This window comes from Hippocampus bargibanti, linkage group LG07 (assembly GCF_051943395.1).
Source record: "Hippocampus bargibanti isolate YZ-2025 linkage group LG07, ASM5194339v1, whole genome shotgun sequence".
In the NCBI taxonomy this organism is placed as follows: domain Eukaryota; kingdom Metazoa; phylum Chordata; class Actinopteri; order Syngnathiformes; family Syngnathidae; genus Hippocampus; species Hippocampus bargibanti.
In genome coordinates this window covers 27336779-27362699 of record NC_142740.1, presented here as the reverse complement: position 1 = coordinate 27362699, position 25921 = coordinate 27336779, and the positions used below count along the sequence as shown (strand labels likewise).

Sequence of the window (25921 nt, the reverse complement as noted above, 5' to 3'; positions counted from 1 at the left end):
AACTCTTTTTTATGCTTGCTTGTGGTCAATATAAAGGTAACATCCGACTTACGACCGAGTTCCGTTCTGATCAAACGGTCGTAAGTCGAAATGGTCGTAAGTCGAAATACATTCAAAATGTTGAATAGACTCGGAGGCTAAATGACTCGCAAACTCTCCCTCTTAAAATGTTAAAAATAGGGTCTGGAGGTTGTGGTCGTAAGTACGGGTGGTCGGGAGTCAAGCCGGTCGTAAGTCAGATGTTACCTGTAATGCCGAGGTAAACTCAGAAGTGGGCAGAAGCACACAGGTCACACGCTCTTTTGCGATAACCTTTCAAGCAGCAACTCTTTTTTTTTTTATGTACAAAATCAAAATCATCAACCCCCCCCCCCCCCCCCAGCCCGAACTTTCACCCCACGAAAAAAAAGGTGCTTCTTATTCCATCTTGAGCACAAAATCCCAGGAAGATTCCTGTTGTACATTCTTCAATCTGACCCCCCTCCAAAATAAAAGAGCAGAAACGCTTTGGTAGGCAACTGTGAAAAATTAACAGCACAATGCCGATGCTTCATTCAAACTTTGCAAGCGCCACTGCACGACTCAAATAGAGCTTCTAATATTTAGATACAGTGATACCTTGGCTTATGAACTTAATTGGTTCCCAGACAGAGTGTGTAAGGCGAAAAGTGTGTATCCCAAAAAATAATTTCCCATAGGAAACCATTAAAATTAGAATAATCCGTTCCGAGGTCCCCATAAAAACAATCGGCTTCCATTTTCTTGTTGTTTCTTGTGTTCTCGAACGACACATCACTCATTGTGGCAGTTCCATGTGTATCCCGAAAAATAGTTTGTATGCCAAGGTAAAATTGTCATAAATGTAACGTTCGTAAACCGAAAAGTTCATAAGCCAAGGGGTTCGTAAACCGAGGTATCACTGTACTACTATTGCAGGCCGAGAGAACTTTGCATAGATGAAATGTTCAGCAGTGTAAGTCTATTTCAAATTCACTACATGGACAAAAGTATTGGGAGAGGCACATCGAAAGACACTGAAACAGTTTTGCTGGATATTATCAAAATTTAAAAAAAAATAGTAATTTAACTTGACCAAAAATGTGTAGTTTTAGGTCAATAAAGGTCTGGTTTGTGAAATTATTAGTTAGTGCAACTTCTCCAGGTTAAAGTTAGTCCTCATAATTATCAGAATCAGAAAGCCTTTAATTAATTGCCGCGGCTTGGAATTGAAGCGGATTTACGTGGGACAGGAGATGCAAGGCAATCTCTTTTGGCAATGGATGCTACAGCTTTGTATTTGCTTTCAACGTTTAGCTTGTAGCACATGTGCACATTTCACCATGACTGATGTCTCTGATCCACTGGTGTAAAAGACACTTTGATCCTCTTCTGTTTCATCTAGAACCGACCGCAGAAAGTTTGAACGACTGTGTATTATTTTATTATGATTTTTTTTACTTAAAATGGCCCCGCGAGAGTGACTGCCTTTGAAGCAGCTCCTGTATTTTGTTTTTCTACTTCTTCCCTTCCTTTCATAACTTTGCTGCTGTGAAATGTAAATGTATCAATTGCGAGACTATTACAGGCTAATCCAATCCAATCCAATCCAAATGATAATTTAAAGTGAATAAAGTCGAAATATTCTCAGGAAAATATCTGAATCATAACTGTTGTAATATTTGTAATATTAGATTTTTAAAAAGTGTGACTTTTATGTTTATACAACTATACTGTTATAGTCGATGAAAATTGAATTACTAGATTGCAAGAATCAAATTGAAACTACCACTTTAGTTTGCTGACGAAGCTTCTTAGATAAGAAGCGAAACGTCCGACACCTTCAAAGAAGTACAGATGACGGCTGAAGAAACCTTTTTCATCGATGTCAACAGAATGATGCGCAAACCATGCCGTCCCAAGACTTTTGTTCACACCGTTCAGCATGTCCCTCTCCACCGTCGCACAACAATCATTCACAGTGTCGTCAAAAATGAGTCCAAGCAGCAAACCCCGAATCAGCGAACGGTCGCAAACCTCCACGTTTGCGTCCGTGTTGGCTCATGTCTTTTCCTCTCTGCGGTAGTTAGGTAATGGAGGTCAAAGGTCACCTCAAAGGAAGAAGTCAGGGGACAGCGACGGCGGGCTGTTGCCGTTGGCGGAGCGGCCCGTCGAGGCTTCGTTGTGGCAGGCGCCGAGGAGCTTCTCGTAGCGGGCTTTGTAGGCGTCTCGTTCCCGAAGTACTCGTGTCAGATCGCACTGGAGCTGCTCCAGCTGGCCCAGACAAGAAAAAAATGACGGGACGGCGATTCCGACTGTCAGAAAATCTTGCAGTACTTTTTTTTTTTTTTTTTTTTTTTTTTTTTGGGGGGGTGATTACGGATGTCAGCATTTAAAATCAGCTATTGGGGGAAAAGCTGGAAGCCAGAATATTAAATTAAAACAAAAAAATGGGGGCGGGCCAAGTTCAAGATGATTCGGATATTTTGTTCTGAAGAAAGACATGTTTTTTGTTTTTCATATTGGTAGTCGCCAGGGGGGGCACCCTGAACTGGTTGAGCAGTAGGACTGCGATCTGCAGATCGCAGTGCATGCAGAAACAAATAACAATCACACTTTGAGACAATTTACAGTTTTCAATCAGAATGTTTTTAGAATGTGTGAGGAAACCGCAGTACGCGGAGAAAAGCCACACAAGGCACACTGGGCTTTCTTCGGGTACTGAAGTTTCCTCCCACAGAACAAAAACATGAATAGCAGGCTGATTGAACACTAAATTGTCCCTAAGTATGAATGTGAGCGTGAATGGAGCATGTTTTGGCATAGGGGAGAAAACCGGAGTACCCATAGAAAAGCCAGTGCTTGTGTGGCTTTTCTCCGGATACTCCGATTTCCTCTCACAGTACAAAAACATGCATGCCAGGATGATTGAGCACTCTAAATTGTCCCAGAGTATAAAAGTGAGGGCGAATGGAGCATGTTTTTGGAATGTGGGAGGAAACCGGAGTACCCGGAGAAAACCCAGTACTTGTGTGGCTTTTTTCCGAGTACTCCACTTTACTCCCATACAACAAAAACATACATGACAAGCTGATTGAACACTCTAAATTGTCCCTAAGTATGAATGTAAGTGCGAATGGAGCATGTTTGTGGAATGTAGGAGTAAAGCCTAGAGCTTGTGTGGCTTTTCTCTGGGTACTCCGATTTCCTCTCACAGTACAAAAACATGCTTGGCAGGCTGTTTGAACACTCTAAATTGTCCCTAAGTATGAATGTGAGCGCGAATGGAGCATGTTCTTGGAATGTGGGAGGAAACCGGAGTACCCGTAGAAAACATAGTGCTTGTGTGGCTTTTCTCCAGGTATTCCGGTTTCCTCTCACAGTAAGAAAATGTGAATGGCAGGCTGATTGAACACTCTAAATTGTCTGTAAGCATGAATAGGAGTGCAAATGGAGCATGTTTTCTGAATGTGGGAGGAAACCGGACCTCCCCGGAGAAAACCCAGTCTGGTATGGTTCTTCTCCGGGTACTCCAGTTTCCTCCCACAGTACAAAAACATGCATGACAGGTTAATTAAACACTCTAAATTGTCCCTGAGTATGAATGTGAGCGTGAAAGGTTGTTCATCTCTGTGTGCCCTGCGATTAACTGGCAACCAGTTCAGGGTGTCCCCCACCTACTACTTCCTGTGAGATAAGTGATTATCTTGTCACGGACCATGCGCATCGCCAATGTACCTGTTGCGTAAGCACATGTTTCTCTGATTCCAGGGCGTGGCGGTGCTGTAAGCGCTTGTAGCGACACGACTGGGCGTAGCCGCGGTTTTTTAGCGTGCGCCGTTTCTGCTTCAGGCGCACCACCTCGTCCTTGCTGACGCCGCGCAGGTGGCGGTTGAGCTCGCGCACCGACAGGCTCACCAGTTGCTCATCGGAGAAGCGATCGTTCCCGCCGCACTGTGAAACACCGAAGAGTCCATTTTGGTTCGTGCGGAAGATAATAAACATGTTGAATCTACAAAGTGGATGTTTGTCGAGGGGACGGTGGGGGGTCATTTTCGCTATCCCATAATCTGTCACGTAATCCGATATAAGTGTGCCTGACAGTTATCGGGATTACGGCAGGCGATAATAGCAGATATGAATACAAGATTGAACTGCGCTCCACATCGAGCTCAAAGAGATCCACCGAGACATCCAAGTGTAAAATTGAAATGGCGGTCGTTGAATATCAAATAGGTGACGCAGTAGTCAAGAGTATTTGTGACGTCTAAATCACAAAAATTACCGGTAATTTAATGCCGTTTTTCTGACCAGACGGACGGGAATTCTCAATTGCGACTATTCAAATACAGGTAACATCCAATTTACGACCAAGTTCCGTTCCGACCAAATGGTTGTAAGTCAAAATGGTCGTAAGTCGAAATCCATTCAAAATGTTGAATAGAGACTCGGAGGCTAAATGACTTGCAAACTCCCCCTCTTAAAATGTTAAAAATAGGGTCTGGAGGTCATGGTCGTAAGTACGTGTGGTCGTAAATTGAACCAGTCGCAAGTCGGATGTTACCTGTATATCTTTTTGTCTTTTTTTCAGTACATGACCGAGTTTAGGGAGGCAAAAAAATATGCAAAAATAATTTATATTATTGAGAGAGCTGGTGTCAAAGTCGAGGCCCGAGGGCCGAATCTGGCCTGCCACATCATTTTATTCGGCCCGCGAAAGCAAAATCAAATCTGAATTCCGTGTTGTTTGCTAAAGTCTGAGCCAAAATTTCAAATTGTCGTGTGTAAACTCATTCGCTGCCATTCCCAAATTTATTCGGGAATAGAAGAGCATAACGTGGAGCGCCATTCCCGATATTTTCTGGTTTTAGTTTTTCTTGCGAGGGGTGCCGATAAAGCGCTGTTCAAACCTCCGGCAAGGTTTTTCCCTTCAACAAGGGGGCAGCATTTGCCTTTTGTCCATGTTAGCGCTTTGTTACAGCTTCAGCTGTGTGCACGATATACATCAATATGTATGTATTGTATTTTGTACAGCTGCCCCCATTTCAAACTCAGATAACTCCAGACCCATACAATTTAGGAATTAACTGTTGTTACAGATTCAACTGTCGTTCAGGTGCTATATGAATCAATATGTATGCATTGCATTGTATTTTGTACAGCCACTCCCATTTCAAGCTCAGATAACTCCAGACCCAAATAATTTAGGAATTACCTGTTGTTACAGATTCAACTGTTGTTAACATGCTATATAAATCAATTATGTATGTATTGTATTTCGTACAGTCGCCCCCATTTCAAACTCAGATAACTCCAGACCCAGATTAATTTAGGAATTAACTGTCATTACAGATTCAACTGTTCAAGTGCCATATAATTCAATATGTATGTATTGCATTTTGGACAGCCGCCCCCATTTCAGGCTCGGATAACTCCAGACTCATATAACTTGGGAATTAACTGTCGTTAGAGATTCAACTGTTGTTAAAGTGCTATATAAATCAATATGTATGTATTGCATTTTGGACAGTCGCCCCCATTTCAAGCTCAGATAACTCCAGACCCATATAATTTAGGAAGTAACTTTTTTTCTGATTAATGAAGAGAGTCTAACGTTTCTTACGCTGCATTGGATGGTGATGTAGTCTCAAAAGTCAATATTCTTTGGGTCCTGCAATTTGAGTGAAAATGACAAAAACCCTGGCACTGGAGTGGACACATTTTTGCACATCGTCCGGCAGTGAATGAGTGCACAGCCAATAATGCCGAACTTGATCAAATCTGACTCTATGCCCAAGTGAAAAAACGTGATCACCGTCCCGACTTTTGACTTTTCGATGGCGTCAAACGTTAGCTTTCAACCCACCTGACCGACTTGCGGGTGATGATGATGATGATGATGATGGTGATGGCCGGCATGCACGGGGTGATGAAGGTGGTGCTGATGGTGGTGATGCTGGTGGGGATGGGGGCGTCCCTGGGGGCTGAGAGGTTGCGGGTAGGAAGCCTGCCCCGCAGTGACGTTGGCCCCGGGGTGCGAGGGGTTGGACAGGAAGACGAACGGCCGGTGACACATGTCGCCGCCCTTCTGGCAGGACCCGTCGGCGCCGCTGTCGCTGCCCGAGTCTCCCAAGGTGCTGGTGGAGCTCTGAGAAAGACCTGGAAACTGAAGCAAGGGAGGTATTAATACAAACAAAGATGATACTGTACTTCACCTAACGCAGGGGTGTCAAAGTCATTTTTTGCCGCGGGCCACATTGTAGTTATGGTTTCCTCTCGAGGGCCGTTATGAATTTGGGGAACCCATTAGAATGTTTAATTCCCTTCAAATATTGCATATAGAGCACACAGCAAATTAATGAATAACTCGTTTTCAAATCTAAAGTCAAGAATAATGACTTTTATTGTGGTTGACATCCAAAAATATGACATTTTGGCTCAGATTTTAGCAATCATCATGGAATTTAACAAGTTTGATTTGCTTTCGCGGGCCGAAAAAAATGATGTGGCGGGCCGGATTTGGCCCGCGGGCCTTGACTTTGACACCTGTGCCCTAACGGCAGCTTGCAAACATGACTCCACGGACACCGAGAGCACTTGTCGTAAACCTCGCAAGACACCCGAACCTTAGCACCGACAAGCCCTTCACACCCGCAAGATGACACCCAGCGACACCTTGGCAACATGTCTACACCGCGGGGAGAAGAAATACAACGCTAACGAAAGCATCAAAATCGTAATACAGTGAGACCTCAACTTACAAACACCTCAACTTACAAACTTTTTGTCTTACAAACGTCAAATTTATGAAAATTAAACCTTATAATAAGCACTATTTTCATAATACACACCCACCACGGCTGGCGGAGTGATCTTCGGCGGAAGCACACGACCGAACAGCATAGTTACCAACAGTCCTTATGGAAGGTGACGCCATCAATGACCATCAAAAAGGTAAATAAAACTTTATTTTACAGCACAGTTTATTTCTTTAATTACAGTCGTCATGTAATGCGCCTCTCTTTCCAAACAGCAATTCCCTTTGACCTTCGACCTCCAACGCCATTCCATCCAGCCATAAATGACCATCACAAATGTAAATAATGTGACTTTATGATACAATGCAGTGTATTTCTTTCATTACAATACAATAGCACATTTATTATACATAGAATAAGGTATGTTGTGTGTAGTCTTAAGGCTTATTTAGTTGAAAAGTATATTTTATGGAAACCCGGGAACGGATTATTCCCATTTTAATGGTTTCCTATGGGAATTTTTTTTTGAGATACACACGTTTCGCCTTACACACTCTGTCTGGGAACCAATTAAGTTCGTAAATTGAGGTCTCACTGTATTAGGGTAAGACCAAAGAAGTAATTTCCTTCAATGACTTCCTGCATTCCTTCCTCGCTCCCTTACCCGTTATTTTGAGAACTGTACACTAACTAGCTACCTAGCTAGCCATCTATTGGTTATCTATTAGCTTTTTATTTATTTGAGTTATTCCGGGTTGAGTGAACACTGGCGCGTGTGGCTGCCGCTGCTCACCCACAGAAAAAACTTGACTGTAAAGTAACCTTGAGAGTTTAGAAAGGCGCTTAAAAATGAAATGCATTATTATTATTCTGATTATTAGTTGACACTCTTAGATTATGGTTCAGTTCCTGACCGGAGGGACGTTTTGGTACCTGGGAGCTGACGGCGGCGGCAGCAGCCGAGTTCAGCAAAGCCTCCACGGCGTCCTCGCAGCCCAGGAAACCGTTGACCGGCGCCCTCTCCAGAAGGGAGGCGGGTCCAGGGACCTCCCCTCCGAATTGTTGCTGCAGGGCCGCAAACCAGATCAGATCTTCCAATGAGGTCGGGCCGGGTCCTTGAGCCGGGCCGACGTGACCCGGGCTGCTGTCCACGTTCCCCGGAGATCCGGCTGAAACCACCCCGGACGTGAAGCCCGAGAGCGGGAAGGAGATGGAGGACGAAGACGACGAGAGCGAAGAGGACCCCGAAGGCGGCGGGTGGCCGTCGCTCAAAGTCGGCGAGGGCGGCAGCGAGTCGTAAGGGCTCGAGCTCAAACTGGAGTCCGGCGGAGGGTGGCCCACGTACGGCGAGTCGCCCGCTTTGGGGTAACCGCATTGAGCGGAGGGCGGCGGGGTGTCGGGTTTCACTTCGAACTTAAGGAGGTCGAAGTCGTTGAGGTACTCCATGGCCAGCGGGCTCGGGGGGAGCGAGTTCATGGGGAGGGAAGGCGAGGACATGATGACTGATGTCTGTCTGTCAGGAACGCTGGGAAATCCGCCGGAGAGTCTCGGGGCGGCTCATAGACGGCGGCGTCGCCGGAGGCAAGTTGGACAATCGACGATCTTGCTCTGTTTCGGACTTTCTGGTGCGCTTGCGGTTCTCTGGTGATGAAGTGAGTCAAGGCAGAAAAAATGACATGTCGACAAGTTGATTTCAACAACCCGTCTATTCATCTTTTCGAGACCAGTACAGTCGCCACTTAACTCATTGAATTTATTCGGGAATTGAAAATATGACAAAGAGCGCCATTCCCGAATTTATTCGGGAATTGAAAATATGGCAGAGCGCCATTCCCGAATTTGTTCGGGAATTGAAATTATGACATGGAGCGCCATTCCCGAATTGAAAATATGACATAAAGCGCCATTCCCGAATTTGTTTGGGAATTGAAAATATGACATGAAGCGCCATTCCCGAATTTGTTTGGGAGGTGAAAATATGACAGAGCGCCATTCCCGAATTTGTTCGGGAATTGAAAATATGACATAAAGCGCCATTCCCGAAATTGTTCGGGAATTGAAAATATGACAGAGCGCCATTCCCGAATTTATTCGGGAATTGAAATTATGACATAGAGCGCCATTCTCGAATGTAATCGGGAATTGAAACTTTGACAGAGCGCCATTCCCGAATTGAAAATATGACATGAAGCGCCATTCCCGAATTTGTTCGGGAATTGAAAATATGACATAAAGCGTCATTCCAGAATTTGTTTGGGAGGTGAAAATATGACAGAGCGCCATTCCCGAATTTGTTTGGGAATTGAAATTATGACATAGATCGCCATTCCCGAATTTGTCCGGGAGTTGAAAATATGACAGAGCACCATTCCCGAATTTGTTCGGGAATTGAAATTATGACATAGAGCGCCATTCCCGAATTTATTCGGGAATTGAAATTATGACAGAGCACCATTCCCAAATTTATTCGGGAATTGAAAATATGACAGAGCGCCTTTCACGATTTTTTTCGGGAATTGAAAATATGACAGAGCGCGATTCCCGAATTTGTTCGGAAATTGAAAATAAAACAAAAGGCCATTCCCGAATTTATTCGGGAGTTGAAAATATGACAGAGCGCCATTCCCGAGTTTGTTCGGGTTTTGTTTTTTCTTCCGATAAAGTGCTTGTCAGACCTCTGTCAATGTTTTTCCCTTCTATGAGTGGGAAGCATTTGCCTTTTATCCATGTTAGCGCTTTGTTTCAGCTTCAGCTGTTGTTAAAGCGCTATATAAATCAATATGTATGTATTGTATTGTATTTTGGACAGCTGCCCCCATTTCAAGCTCAGATAAGTCCAGACCCGTGTAACTTAGGAATTAACTCATTTCATTTATAAGCGCCTTTCAAAACTCTTAAGGACACTTTACAGTCCTGTTGTTAAAGTGCTATATAAACCCATATGTATGTATTGTATTGTATTTTGTGCAGCCGCCCCCATTTCAAGCTCGGATAACTCCAGATGCATATAACTTAGAAATTAACTCTTTTTTTCCGATGAAAGACAAGATTCTAAGATTTCTTACGCTGCATTGAATGTTTATGTTGTCCTAAAACTCAATATTCTGTGGGTATTGCAATTTGCGTTAAAATGACAAAAACCCTGGCACTGGAGTGGACACCTATTTGCATATCGTCGTGCAATAAATGAGTTAATCATTGTTCAAGTGATAAAGCATTCATTCAAGTCATATTCACAAAAATGGCACTTTTCCATCAAATCCATCATTTTTAATTCAAGAGCTTATTTGCCATTGCGGAAACTATCAACATTTAAATCATTATAATGATCCTGATAATAATAACAAAAATGCGGCTGCGTCAGCCATTCAGGTACGGAAACAAATTCCATCCAAAATATAGAGTGGAATCACACAAATGAGAGGCAAATTCAACTTTGGAGGATTTGATGCCGTACGTCATAGCGACTATTGATCAGACTCACGAGTAAGATAACTGAAGAGGACTTAATCATTTTTGACACAAAGATTCACAAGTCTCATGGGCCAAATCCAATTAACGGCAGATGCTTAATCCACAGGGGACACTTTCAAAGGGGGAAGGCAAGCGTGCCCCTATGGAGCCAAACAATCATTTTAGAATAGAAGGTGTCATATTTGTAGCGGGTCAGGTTGACCCATTAAGATATGCGGTTCTTAGTTTCCTGAAAAGCGATGGTTTTCAAGATAGAAAAATGTAAAAAGTAGGACTCCATTTTGCTATGCATTCTAGCTAAAGTGTAACAGTGTTTCTATTGTTTATTGTCTTACTATTCTATTTGAGTTACTTACGGGTTGAGCACATGTGGCTGTCGCTGCTCACCCACAGAAAAATGTATCCTGTGACTGTAAAGTGACCTTGAGAGTTTTGAAAGGCACTTATAAATGAAATGTATTATTATTTTTTTTAATGCAGAATCTTATTTCCGCCTGATTAAAGTGTATTGCGGGTCGTATTGACCCGAGAACATGAAAAAGGGGTTGTACAAGAATCATACTTAGAAAAAAAATGTTATGCAATCTAGAGTATAAAATTGTTTCTATTGTTTATTTCTTTTAATTCAAAATATTATTCCACCCTTATTAAAGTGCATTGCGGGTCGTGTTGACCCGAGAACATGAAAAAGGGATGGTTCAAGAATCCTATTTAGAAAAATTGTGAAAAACTTTGGTATGCAATCTCGCCAAACTGTAACAGTGTTTCTATTGGTTTTTTTAATGCAAAATATTACTTCCACCATATTAAAGTACATTGTGGGTCATATTGACCCGAGAACATGAAAAGGGGGTGCTTCAAGAATCCTACTTAGAGAAATTTTTTAGCATGCAATCTAGCTAAAGTGTAACAGTGTTTCTATTGTTTATTTTTTTATGCAAAATCTTATTTCCGCTTTATTAAACTGCATTGTGGGTCGTATTGACCCAAGAACATGAAAAAGGGGTGCTTCAAGAATCCTACTTAGAAAGATTTTGGTATGCAATCATGCTAAAGTGTAACCGTGGTTCTATTGTTTATTTTTTTATGCAAAATCTTATTTCCGCCTGATTAAAGTACATTGTGGGTCATATTGACCCGATAACATGAAAAAGAGATGGTTCAAGAATCTTATTTAGAAAAATGTTGGTATGCAATTTAGCTAAAGTGTAACAGTCTTTCTATTGTTTATTTTTTTATGCAAAATCTTATTTCCGCTTTATTAAAGTGCATTGGGGGTCGTATTGACCCGAGAACATGAAAAAGGGGTGGAAAAGAATCCTAACTAGAAATTCTTTGAAAAATGTTTGTATGCAATTTAAAAAAATGTATGTACCTAAAGTGCACCAGTGTTTCTATTGTTTATTTCTTTTAAATGCAAAATCTTAATTCCGCCTTATTATAGTACATTGCGGGTCATATTGACCCAAGAACTATTTAAATTAAAAAGGGGTAGTTCCAGAATCCTACTTCTATTTACTTCTTTCTATCTGCCCTTTTTGTTCATCCATTGGCTATCCGACATGTTTCTCTACTTTGAAATCAAGCTAAAATCTAGCAATTTTTTTCGAATGCAAAATCTTATTTCCGCTTTCTTAAAGTGAATTGTGGGTCGTATTGACCCAAGAACATGAAAAAGGGGTGGTTCAAGAATCCTAATTAGAAAACGTTTGCTATGCAATCTTGCTAAAGTATAACAGTGTCTATATTGTTTTTGTTATGCAAAATATTATTCCGCATTATTAAAGTACATTGTGGGTCATATTGACCCGAGAACATGAAAAAGGGGTGGTTCAAGAATCCTAACTAGAAATTAATAGCAATAGCAATCTAAAAAAATGTATGTACCTAAAGTGCAACAGTGTTTCTATTGTTTATTTCTTTTAAATGCAAAATCTTAATTCCGCTTTATTATAGTACATTGCGGGTCACATTGACCCAAGAACAATTAAAAATGGGTAGTTCCAGAATCCTACTTCTATTTACTTCTTTCTATCTGCCCTTTTTGTTCATCCATTGGCTATCCTACATGTTTCTCGTCAAGTATGTTGCAAACTATATGCTAGGTGGTCGCTCAATCTACACTTTCAAAATAAAATAACTGCAGTCAAAATAAAAGTGTCATTAATTAAAAAAATATAATAATAATAATAATCCACTTTTGATTTGCGACTAATTAGTTAGGACCAATCCGGATCTCAAATAAGCGCTTGCAGTGCGCCGGAGGCCATCATCGTATCATCATCATCATCATCATATCATCATCATCATCATTATCACATGTACTCAATTGTCACATACAGATGAGGAAAAAAAAAAGTAATGTGATGAACTTACCGTCAATCATTGAGATGAACGATGAGCTGGGATGGACATGACGGCACACACGCGCACACACACACTCACACACATACATACAAAAAAATCAAATAAAAAACAATGAACAAACTAACTGCGTGACTGACAAGAGGACACCGAGTGTGTGTGTGTGTGTGTGTGAATGGGTGTGTGTGCGAGTGTGTATGGTGCTCTGTCACTCAGTTCCACTGCCCCCTTCCTTTCTTTCCCCACTGATGCAAATCCCTGTTCGCAACAATCCGACATCCCCTCGCAAGCTGACCCCCCCCCCCCTCCACCTCCACCCTCTCCCATTGCATCCCCTCACGTGGTTCACTTGAATGTACACCCTCACCCCACCCCACCCCTTCAACCCTGCTCCATACCAGAACACCCCCCTCTCGCTCTCACATCACTGTTTTTCTCACTCCCCTCTTGCGCTTTGTCTGTTTTTTGGCTAACCGGCTACCTGTCAGATCAAACATAACAAACAAACACACCCACAGACTATATGACACACACACCTGACATTACCACACACTAACCAAATTACAACTATGCTGATAGAAAACATACACACACACACACACACACACACACACACACACACACACACACACACACACACACACACACACACACACACACACACACACACACACACACACACACACACACACGCACACGCACACGCACACACACGCACACACACACACACACACACACTACACAAACTATATGACACACACGCCGAACACTATAATACACACTAACCACATTAAAAATACTGTATGATAATAGAAAACAAACACACACACGTTCCTGTTTCAATGGTTTTGTGAGGTCCGGATAACTCCAGATAAGGAGTGAGGACCACCGTTGCTGATAGGTTTGGAGAAGAATTAGTATTACATTTGAACACTAAATGGCACCCCATTTCCCACTTCAACTTCTTTAAAAACAGAAATGAAAAAAATGGACTTGAAACTGAAATAATAGTACAAGTGAGGTTTCTGAATGGGTACATTCAAAGTCCTCACCCCTGTGGTGAATTTGGTTAAAATATCATTTTACTTTTTGTGGTATGATAATTTTCCTCTCATTCACCACGTACACACACACACACACACACACACACACACACACACACACACACACACACACACACACACACACACACACACACACACACATACACACACAGACACCTTGAGTAAAAAGTGTGTATATCCACGTGAAATGAAAATACACACCAACAAAATTATTTTGAGTGAATTTGTGAGGACCTCTCTTTGACAGATGCATATATAGACCACCTCGAAGCATTTAGAATGAAAAACTTGTGAGCACCGGCCAAAAGGTCCTCACTTGTCAAAAATGTCCTCACTATGTATGGTATAAAATGTTAGTGGTTCTCACAAGACTAGTAATACAAACACACACACACACACACACACACACACACACACACACACACACACACACACACACACACACACACACACACACACACACACACACACACACACACACACACACACACACACACACGTATTGGCCTCACTTCTAACACATTTTTTTCTATGGCAGCAATTTTAGGACCTTTGGCAAAGCGACTCAGCATCACCGCCTTGTGGATACTTGCCGCTATTGCACCCTATTTTATCTCAGCTCAACTGCGTTTTGGGTTCTTAATAATAATATATTTCATTTCTAAGCGCCTTTCAAAACTCTCAAGGTCACTTTACAGTCACTGGATAAGTTTTTCCGTGAGTGAGCAGCGGCAGCCACATGTGCCAGCCGGAAGTAACTGAAATACATAACTGAACTCAACCCGGAAGTAACTGAAATACATAGAAAGATTGCTAATATATAGCTCATAGCTAGCCAGCCAGATAGCTAATAGATAGCCAATATAAAGTTCGAGTTTGGTTGAAATTGGTAGCACTGGGTAAGTGTCCTTGAGAGTTTTGAAAGGTGCTTATAAATGAAAGGTATTATTATTATTATTATTATTATTATTATTATTATTATTATTATTATTATATCATGAATATGAAGTTTCATTATTTTTTTTTCAGATAGTAGGTAATAAATCCTGGATGTCCACAACTGTCGCTGTCTCACTTCTGACCTGAATTTGTTTTTGGTCCAGTGAAAATAAAAATATAAATAAATAAATAAACAAATAAATAAATACCATTGATAACAATAACAAATTCAAACTAAGACTAGGAATAATCTAATTCAGTCAATTTTTTAAAAGTTAGCATTCACTTTTACATACAGCTTTACATACCTAGCTGGCTATCTAGCTACCTACAGAGCTAGTTACCTAGCTGTCTATCTAGCAACGTACCTAGCTAGCTACCTAGATTTCTATCTAGCTAGCTATCTGGCTGGCTCTCTAGGTATCTATTTGTTATCTATTTGCTATTTATTAGCTATCTAGCTGGCTGTCACACTGGCTCTCTAGCTAGCTAAATATTTGCTATTTAATAGCTATTTGGCTGGCTATCTATTAGTTGTATGGCTATCAATCTGGCTAGCGTGCTGTCTATCTGGATATCTTTCTAGCTATTAGCTGTCTATTAGCTAGCTATTTTCCTCTGTATTTGAGTTACTTCCGGGTTGAGTGAACGCTGGCGCGTGTGGCTGCCGCTGCTCACCAACAGAAAAACTTATCCTGTAACTGTGAAGTGACCTTCAGAGTTTTGAGAGGCGATTATAAATGAAATGTATTATTATTATTATTATTATTAGTAGTAGTAGTAGTATTAAGATAGTCAATAAAACCATATATAGCAATAATAATAATAATACATTTCATTTATAAGCGCCTTTCAAAACTCTCAAGTACACTTTACAGTCACAGGATATTTATTCTGCAGGTGAGCAGCGGCAGCCACACGCACCAGCGTTCACTGAACCCGGAAGTAACATAAAATGATCATCATAAAAGTAAAAACAAATAATTAACAAATAATATGACAACACAAAGACACAGAGTCATTCATTCTTAAGCACTTTCTGTACCCTCTTTGTGACATGAACATTTATTAACTATGAGTATTTGTTTTAAAGATTTTTATGGCATTAAATTTCGCACAGTCGCAATCACTGACAGCACCAAAATCCAATATATCAATGGATGGATCTTATTGGGATGTGACTTTATCTTCAAGTTATGAAAAAAATGATTTTGTAATTAATGGTGAATTTAAAAAATGGTTTAAAAACGTTTCATAGTTTATTATAATCGAATTTGTCAAATCATGACACCACTTATGAGAAATAGACTCTCAGAGAAATAGACTCTATGTTTAAAATTGACATGATTTGAAAGTGAGCAGCAGCATTTTATTGTGTTTATTTACAACATCGTATGAAATGGATCAAGCTCATGAAAGGTGATTTTAGACTTAAAAAAAAATGAGTGAGGACATATGGAAGATGATGCAAAATGTCCACAAGGTGCTTTGTTTTGGTTATCGCACATAACCCCCACCCACTCTATCTGTTAGACTCAAAATCCGGCAATTAATTCTGTTTCTTCACAAGCCATCTAAGTCGAGAAATGCACAACAAGCATTTCTGACCGCCAAATTCGCTAATCCGAAGTCTGTGAATGTGCCTGTGTATGTGTGTGTCTTATGTTTGTTTTTCTTACAAATCTGATTTGTACAATCAACACAGTGCCAACTCATGAAAAAAAGGAGACTGTCCATATGTTTTTCAAAGAAGCATTTTTCCACTAAAATTCCCAGCTGGCCGCAATATCCACCCCCTTGTGTTTTAACGTCCTTATCTCGATCGATTGTGTTTCCGGAGGAAAGCTTTGCGGCAAAACCAACAGGGCCTCCGGCGATGACTCTGGACAAAAAGAGTGGGAGCCACACAGAGGAACTTACCTCATAGTCCACAGACGTGCCACCACCCCTGGTGCATCTGTGTAAGGTTGGTTTTGAGGCTAGGGGTTAGGTTTAGGGTGTTAGGGTGATGGGTAAGTATAGGGGTTATGGTTATGGATGGGTTAGAGTTGGATCTAGGGTTCGGGTTGAGTTATCGTTTAGGTTGAGTGTTCGGGTGAGTTGGTCACAGGGTTGGAGTCGGAGGTTAGGGATAAGTATAGGAGTTAGGGTTAGGGTTGGGTTAGTGTTGGGCCTAGGGTTAGTATTATAATTATTCTTTAGGCTTAGTGTTAAGGTGAGGTGGTTTCGGGGTTAAAATTGGAGGTTTGGGTTGGGGTTGGGTTAGGTTAGGATTGGGCCGAGGGTTAGGGTTGAGTTATTCTTTCAGTTTAGTGTGAAGGTGAGGTGCTTACAGGGTTAGAGCGAGTGGTTAAGGGTAAGTATAGGGGTTAGGGTTTGTGTATAAATTCCTTAACAGTTGGGTTAGGACTAGGGTTAGCGTTGAATTATTTAGGTTTAGTGTTAGGGTGAGATGGTTACGGGGTTAGAGTTGGTGGTTAGGAGTAAGTATAGGGGTTCGGGTTGGTTTAGGGTTGGTTAGGGTTGAGTTAGGGTTAAGCCTAGGGTTAGGGTTGAGTTATTCTTTCGGTTTAGTGTTAAAGTGAGGTGGTGACGGGGTTAGGGTTGGGGATTAAGGATAACTATAGGGATTAGGATTGGGTTAGGGTTGAGTTATTGTTTAGGTTTAGTGTTAGGGTGAGGGGGGTTATGGGGTTAGGTTTGGGGTTTGGGTAAGTATAGGCGTTAGGGTTGGGTTAGGGTTGGCCCAAGGGTTATTGTTGAGTTAAATATTTAGGATTAGTGTTAAAGTGAGGTGGTTACAGGGTTAGAGGGGTGAGGATTAGAGGTAAGTATAGGGGTTAGGGTTGGGTTAGCAGCTGTGTTAGGGTTGGGTAGGGTGTGTGTTAAGTGTAGGTTTAGGTGTTAAATTCGGGGCTTCGTTTCACATCACAATCGTAGAGTTACTGTCTTGAATGGACCCTGACGAACGCTTATCATTTGAAAACACTCAAAACATTTCACCGCTGAGTGGTATAAAAAGTGCTTTGTGATTGACGAGCAACCGGTTCAGGGTGTCCCCCGCCTAGAACTTGAAGACGGCAGGTATAGGCTGAAACACCCCCACTGACCCTTGGATGGATCGATGGATGGACATTACAGGCCTCTTGTAAACTGAGATTTAAAAACATAGAGGGCTCAATGTGGCCCCTGGACCGCGCATTGCCCTTTAGACTGACCCTTGAAATGTTAGGAGTCGCTACGCTGCCACCTCCTGTCAATGACAAGCTGACCCTGTCACCTTGCTACGCGCTTTGATAGCCCTCAGCCTTTGTCCTCTGAGCGGCTCTCAAATTCAAGCAGGGTCATAAAATAGCAACCAAGTGAATCTCAAGCTGTTTCTTGACGAACGGGTAACATTGAGAGCGACAGGATGTGAGGCGCGGACGCACTTGGTGGTTTGGTCGACGCGGTGACGCTTTGGGGTGAAGCGACGAGGCGTCAGGGGGCCACAGGGTCTCCACTAACGCGGCCTGATCCCACAGATACATGACCTAATCCGCACTAACGCCACCGCAAGCATCAAGCTTACACGCCTCATCTCGCAAGCGGCCGGCTCCCGCCCTCGTGCCCGGCAGGAGCCGTCTCCTTCACTCTCGACGTGCAGGCGCATTGACAAAAAGGTGGCGGCCGTAATACGACATCATTCTGAATTAAACTGTCATTTAGAAAAAAAAAGCATTTTGCACCGTGTCACTTTGAGGCACCTGGACTGCAATGTAGCGTCCCAGAAAATGCACAAGATGGCGCCCAAATTACGTTGGAAATGGGCTGATTTGTCTACTGGGAATTTGTGTCAACTAGTATCAAATAGTAGTCTTGGTGCAACACATAACGATTCACCATCGCATTATTTATGTGTTTTCCTTCTAATTTGGCCATCAACACAAAGTTTTCAGACCAAACAAAGTACCCAAAATGCATTGTGTGTCGCTTTCTCAGTCAGGGGCGTTCCTTCAGTGACGTCACGTCAGGCATCGTCATCAACTCGAAAACAAGACTTCCTGAATATTCAGCGCGAGTCTTAAAACGTACAATATAGCTATATGTCGTGGAATCTTTGTAAAATACACTCAGTAGAAGTCATTTGAAGTGATTTTATGAAATTATGGACACAATTTGTGCGGAGACATCGGTTGTCCTTTAAGGGGAAATGGATGGATATTTATTTTGTTCCCCACATCAAATTCCAATGTCCAAAACGCAAACAATCCCCTTCTGTTGCCATTGTTTTGGGCTTTGAATGGATTTTTCAAGCTGGCCCCCATGACCAATGCAACCTTGTTGATTGTTTATGAATGCGCGGCGAGTTGTCCACACGTGGGGTCTTACTGTGAGTGGTATTACCAGGCTAGTCATGGGATTAGCGCTGATTGTCCCCCTTGAAACGAGTGTCAGATTAACAGATAGCAACGCCGTCTTCATAAACCGTCTGCAGTGAAGACATAAGCTGCCAAGGATATTACCTCGCCCTCCTCGCGCCTTAGCCCGCCTCGGATCGATGTGCTCTCGCGGTGCGCCGTCCAATCGATTCATAAAAGCGATGTGGCAACCCCCTGTAGGTCAATCAATAAAAAAGTAAAACGAGGGATGATTTCACGGACAGCGATATCAATCAATACGTTGACAATTTTGAGTGGTCGCGGGACGCGTGTTGCTGGGTTTGCGGAAGACGCTGACACGTGCAAACAAACGTGAAGTATTATCTTAATCTGAAGGTATGGAAAAACATGGATGAAGAGAGGTGGAAAATCAGGGGGTGCTGGTAGACGGTAGAGGAGGAGGGGTAGGAGGGAGGAGGAAGAGAGGGATGAAGTGGGATTAAGGTGGTCGATACTCCCAGACTGAGAGATGACACTAAATCTGTTAATTCATTCCCCCTGGTTGCGCAGACCCTCTTCTCTCTAACCCCTCCCCCCCAGCACTACACTTGTTGCTTTAGCATGTTTGCCACATTCTTCAACTTTTTTTTATCTTGAAAAAGTTGTAGTTTTTTTATTATGAAAAAAAGCATAAGAATACCACATCACATGATCATACATTCATCCTTCGACAGGAAAAAAACAGCAGTCCAAAGCATACCATATCATATCAATGATCTATAATTATTCTCATCACTTGCTAGCTATTTGCTATCTGTTAGCTATCCGGCTGGATGGCTAGCTAGCTATCTAGCTGGCTGGCTATCTAGCTAGGTATCTATTGGCCAACGATTGGCCAGCTAGCTACCTTTCTATCTATTTGAGTTACTTCTGGGTTGAGTGAACGCTGGCGCATGTGGCTGCTGCTGCTCACCCACAGAAAAACTTATCCTGTGACGGTAAAGTGACCTTGAGTGTTTTGAAAGGCGCTTGTAAATGAAATGTATTATTATTATTAGTGTATCTATTAGCTAGGTAGCTTTCTATCTATTTGAGTTACCTCCGGGTTGAGTGAACGCTGACGCGTGTGGCTGCCGCTGCTCACCCGCAGAAAAAAATATCCTGTGACTGTAAAGTGTCCTTGAGAGTTTTGAAAGGTGCTTATAAATTAAATGTATTATTATTAGTGTATCTATTAGCTAGCTAGCTTTCTATCTATTTGAGTTACCTCCGGGTTGAGTGAACGCTAGCGCGTGTGGCTGCCGCTGCTCACCCGCAGAAAAAAATATCCTGTGACTGTAAAGTGTCCTTGAGAGTTTTGAAAGGTGCTTATAAATTAAATGTATTATTATTATGATTATAATTCAGCCACACAGGTCTGTTAGAAGAGGTTGTGCACACTTCTGCAACCACACCAAATGTTTTGTTTTAACATCTCTTATCTATGTTAAAGAAAGACCCCTGTTTGTCTCCCCTGCATTGTAATGTTGTCATGGTGCTCACAGAGGGGGCTCCACGGCTTCCCCATAAGGGAGGCGGTTCCCATGGCGACGGAGTCCGGCAGATCACTTGTGACCTTTTGCAGTTGAGATAGGCAAACATGTTTATATATACTGTGTGTATATGTATATATCATATATATACATCATATACTGTATATATATACACTGTGTATATATACACATATATAAATATATATGTCCTTGAGAGTTTGAAAGGCGCTTATAAATGAAATGTATTATATCTATCTATAAACAGATTAATTCTTTTCCATTCTTGTTTTTTTTCCATTTGTGTTGATCCTCTACCCACGCATATGTCCTCTCTTTCCAGCTTCCTTCCCTAATGTTGCCTGGCAACCTCCGAAGAAGGATGATGTGGCAAGAGTAACATCTTTATAGGTCATTCCAAGAAAGAGAGATAGAAAGAGAAAGAAAGAGAAGGGACTGGGCGAGGGTAAAATGGAGAGATAGCTTCAAAGTTCAAGGAGTGGCTTGCAGATATTTCTGTGGCTTGTTTGTCAACTTGTTACCAAGAAATGCACAAATGTATAATTTAGAAACCCCGCCCATTGTTTGACGCCTGAAAACTCGAAACCCTAATTTTGTCTTGAAAGCCAAATTTGCATCACTCACCCTTGCCTACAACTTTCGGTCTTGAATAACACACCTTTCTGTCAACCCAAAATCAAAATAACAATCACCTTTAAACCCCAAATTCTGAATTCTAGCCGCCGTCTAAAACCCATTTGTGTCGCCAGGCTTATTTCTGACTCATTGCAGCAGAAATGGAGAAAAGGTCAGGGCAACGGTTGCCAATGACAACCTGCAAGGTTGCAGTTGTGTATGAACAAAAGATGAACCGCCTGCGTCAAGTCGGAGTGCTCAGTCGCCCCCTGCTGTTCCAAATTAATCTTGTGATGGGAAATGCTGTCGCCATGCCAACACAAGAAAGGTTGTGGGTAGGCCAGGAGGGCTGACATTATTACTGAGGCGTTATAAATAGCATCCACCTTGAATGGTGAAAATCAAAGCAGCCGTGCCTTACAAAAAAAAAAAAAAAAACACGGCTTTTGAGCGCTTATGTCATTAGAGGCTCGAAATGGACCTTTTACGTTTGGTTTTCATCAAGGCCGGGCGACTATTGTCAGAAAATGAGGCAATTTGCACATTGATGTGGCAAACTCTTGAATAAATAGTACGAGTAGAGAACACGGAGCCCATATGTGTGTGTTTTTTCTTAAAAACAAATATCGAAATGATAATATTACATGGAAAGTGCAATCCTAAAATACTATTTGCTTCAATTCATGAGACATTGTGCTACTAACGTCTAAATTGCGCATCTTAGGAAATTTGCGGGATGGTAACGAAGAGGAGTTTCAAGGATGAAGCTTTATTTATTTTTGGGGGGTGAGCATTGGTATATTGTCTGTCTACATGTGTTGCTCCACACTTTGTGTTCAAATATCCATTCCTAATGCTATTCATTGGAGTTTTGCAATGTTTGTTAGCACGAAACTAAAACGGGCTATTTTGAGGAACATTTAGATGTCATGATGTCTGTTTTATATAATGTGATAATGTCAAAAAAGGGAATATTTTGACTGATTTGAAAAATGTTAAAATCGCTTTATTTAAACGTACACTTTTTTCCCGATATTTCCGTGAGCGAGCACACACACACTCACACACAAAAATTTATTTTCACTGAAAAAGTTTCTATTCGCAAATAATTGTTGTAAATGGAACATCACAGAGCGAGGACAAATGCATCATAGCTGATTCAAATCAAATGATTTATCTCAATCATTTTTCTGGGTGAAATAACACTTACAATTCAGCAATTAAAGGACAACCGACACCATTTTTTTGTTTCCTAACTGACATCAGAAAAACGTTTTATAGCATCTAAAATACCCAAAACACGCAGGCTGATATTTTTAGTCAAATGCAAAACACCCATAAAAATGATTTAAACTGTCCCAAAACGACTTCAAAATGACCCCAGAAATTGCGAGTTTAAGAAGGTCCCGCCCCCTTGTTCGTGACGTCACGCCAGGACGTCTTGTCTTGCTCGAGAATCAAAACAGTGGCTTCAGATTCGGAGAAGATACTTTCTTGTTACTCATCCAGTTATGAATATGATTCAAATAGTTGTAAAGAGGAAAGCATAAATGTTTGCAATCGATTAAAGAAGTCCTCCCGTATCATTTTGAGGCATCTGGACTCCAACGTAGCGTCCCAGAAAATGCAGAAGATGGCGCCCAAGCGCCGTTGGAAATGGGCTGATTTGTCTGCTGGGAATTTGTGTCAACTACTATCAAATAATAGTCTTGGTGCAACGGAGAAGATAAATAATTTGATTCGACTCAGCTATGATGCATTCGTCCTCACTCTGTGATGTCCTTTAAAGGACAACTGAAGTCTCCGGACAAGTTGTGTCCATAATTTGTAAAATGTCTTCAAATGACTTCGACTGAGCGTATTTGACAAAGATTCCACCGCATATAGCTATATTTTACGTTTTAAGACTCGCTCTGAATATTCAGGAAGTCTTATTTTTGAGTTGGCGACGAGTCCGTACATGACGTCACGAAAGGACCACCTCCTGACCGAAAAAAGGACACATTGTAGCAGTCCTTCCATCACGTCAATGCATTTTGCAGTACTTGTTTGGTCTGAAAACTTCGTGTTGCACCAAAAAGAGTCAGAAGAGGGCGACAAAGCTCAGTGTAAGGAATTAATCAGCCCGTGGAAAATGGCACAGAATACATTCTTTAATCGATTGCAAACATGTATGCTTTCCTCTTCATAACTATTTGAATCATATTCATAACTGGATGAGTAACAAGAAAGCATATTCTCCAAATCTGAAGCCATTGTTTTGATTCTCCAGCAAGGCAAGACGTCTTGGGGTGACGACATGAACAAGGGGGCGGGACCTTCTGAAACTGGCCACTTCCGGGTTCATTTTTGTTTGCAGATTTTGGACACTTTAAGTAATCTTTATTGGTGTTTTGCATTGGACTAAAAATATCATACTGCGTGTTTTGGGTATTTTAGATGCTATAAAACGTTTTTCTGATGTCAGTTAGGAAACAAAAAAGTGATGTCGGTTGTCCTTTAAGGATGGGTTTCATATTGTGGAGCCTGACCTCAAGTCCATGGCGTGCCTTTAGACAGCAGAGTCACAAATGTTCCTCGAGTTGGATGAATGGACACAACTAATAAGCAAAAAATAATGAGTCAAAAAAGTACAATTCCAATGCAAAGCAGAAATATGATTCAACAAAAGCGGTTTCCCCATTCCATATTTATTTGTACATTCATTCATATACAGTGTCATTTGTGGTTTAGTGGGAGTACTCATCCACAATTTAGATTTATTTTCTCTCTATAAAATATAATATCACCTTTCAGATATAAATCCTCAAGTCGTGTTCAAGGCAGTCGGTCGGCTGTGTTGACGGGCACTGCAGACGTAGAAATCACATTCTAATTATTACTAAAAACAAACAAAGGAAAAAAAAGAATTTTACAAGTCACGAGTTGGGATCGGGGGATCATGATAAAGATTTGAGGGGGGTATTCTCAAGAGGAAAACGCTGTTAAATGCGTGGAGCGGAATAATGTGTGTGAAAGTTTGTGTGTTATCCTCCCTGCTGTGACATCTTCACACGAGCTCGCTGTGACCGGGTGCTGTGTTGAAACTGTCTGTGAAAGACAAACAAATAATAAATTGCTTTTATGTTCAATGGAATAAACCATACGGCCACGTAAAGTTCTGTGGGTGTTAAATTAATTAAAGACAGGAAAAAAACATGAGGGTGATTTCTCAAGTGGGAGTACAAGTTCTAGAAGTTGCTCAAGATGGCCATTACAAAACAAAAATGGCTGACTTGCGCTTTAATTTCGAGCGTGGATCCATGACATTTTTTCTCGAATCTTGTTATGATTGCATTTTTTACACCAAATTTCATGTTTTAATCTGCTGTGGGAGGATATTTTCGTTGTAAGGGGGCTTTACGGTGGGGGAAATGGTTGCTTGGAATCAAAATAGCCGACTTCCTGTTCAATTCCACATCCATCCAATTTTGTGTTGATCGCTAAGTCAGGTGTTGCGTTTCATCTTTCAAACTTTACAAAGAGCGTTACTGCGAGAGAAATGGGTGGTTATATTTTTAAATCGTGGAAATCTCAACATGAGCACTAGAAGAGAAAACAAAGACCACGCTAACAATGTAGCATGCTAGCACAATTACACACAAGACACATGCATACACATGCGGTATATAAAAAGCAGACATGTACCAGACAAGTCCAGTGACTTATTTCTGTTTTGAGGCATTCTAGGCTTTTTCTCGGGGGGTTTGCGATTTGGGGGCTTCTCAATGCTATCGGGGCTGTCCCTGTCCGTGCCTGAATTGACCGAGGACATAAAGCGTTAGCAACATACAAAATGGTTTGTACATACAGTGATACGTCGGTTTACAAACCCCTTGGCTTAGGAACTGTTTGGTTTACGAACGTTAAATTTATGAAACTTTATCCTTGGCATATGAACTATTTTTCGGGATTCACACGCAGCACCACAATGAGTGAACGAGCCCGTTCTCCAAACAAGAAAATGGCAGCCGACTTGTTTTTGTCCTCTATTCCCTGCCCCCAGTCTTCAGTTAACGCCAAGTGATTGGTCAAGAACGCAGCAGTGAGGAAGGGGGGGTTAAACATTAAACAGATATGCAGACGACAGAGAGAGCGAGAAAATGGATAGAAAATAGTGAAATTTGGAATCATTTCAACTTTGATAGTTCAAAATCAGAGTGTAGACTGCAAGGTTAAAATATCCCATCAACCAGGCTCCACAAATAACCCGCACAAGCCATCTGTACACTTGATGCAAAAAGCTATCAACCCAGCTAAACAGAACACAATTGATGAGGAACAAGGTATAATTACCGCAGAGAAACCACGGCAACTTCACTCGGATATCGCCAAGACGTAACCTTGAAGTTCGTCATCCATTAATGATTTCAAGGCTAGCCATGGATGGTTCGAGAACGTTAAGCGCCGTACAGGCATTTATAGTGTCATTCGTCATGGTGAGGCAGCCAGTTCTGACGGTAAAGCTGCCAAAGCCTACAAGGGATCATTCCTCAAGATGGTGAAAGAAGAAGGCTACATTTCTCATCAAGTGTTTAATGCTGATGAAACCGGCCACTCCATTCCTTCAAGCCATCAACGACCATCACAAAAGTAAATAAAACGATTTTATCATACAGTACAGTTTATTTCTTTAATTACAGTCATTTATGGAATGTGACTCTCCTTACAAACAGCAATTCCCCCCCTCCGACCTCCTCCCACCCCATTCCATCAAGCCATCCACAACCATCACAAATGTAAATAAAATGACTATTATA

General features: G+C 41.6%; 2 protein-coding genes across 4 annotated transcripts in view; both read right to left on the bottom strand.

Annotated features, from left to right (window-relative positions):
• Positions 1 to 369: 369 nt before the first annotated feature.
• On the bottom strand, positions 370 to 8254 carry nrl (neural retina leucine zipper). Its single transcript, XM_088999888.1, has 4 exons — positions 7689 to 8254; positions 5864 to 6163; positions 3736 to 3951; positions 370 to 2271 (listed from the first exon to the last, which is right to left on the bottom strand). The coding sequence occupies exons 1-4, from the start codon at positions 8250 to 8252 to the stop codon at positions 2110 to 2112; spliced, it is 1242 nt and encodes a 413-aa protein (XP_088856014.1). The 5' UTR covers positions 8253 to 8254; the 3' UTR covers positions 370 to 2109.
• An 11-nt stretch (positions 8255 to 8265) lies between these two features.
• Positions 8266 to 25921, bottom strand: part of LOC148896038 (capping protein, Arp2/3 and myosin-I linker protein 3-like) — a 54761-nt gene continuing 37105 nt past the window's right edge. The window contains exons 39-43 of one of the 3 annotated variants that reach the window (XR_016115470.1): positions 24810 to 24917; positions 23912 to 24212; positions 23654 to 23722; positions 19102 to 19191; positions 8266 to 8396 (exon numbers count right to left, since the gene is read on the bottom strand). Coding sequence is in view for 1 of the 3 variants with exons in the window: in XM_088999885.1 (XP_088856011.1) it covers positions 24172 to 24212; positions 24810 to 24917 (149 nt within the window). In the remaining 2 variants the exon portion in view is untranslated. Of the gene's footprint in view, positions 8397 to 19101; positions 19192 to 23653; positions 23723 to 23750; positions 24213 to 24809; positions 24918 to 25921 lie in introns of those variants that run through there. The other 2 variants (XR_016115471.1, XM_088999885.1) reach the window with 2 other exon arrangements.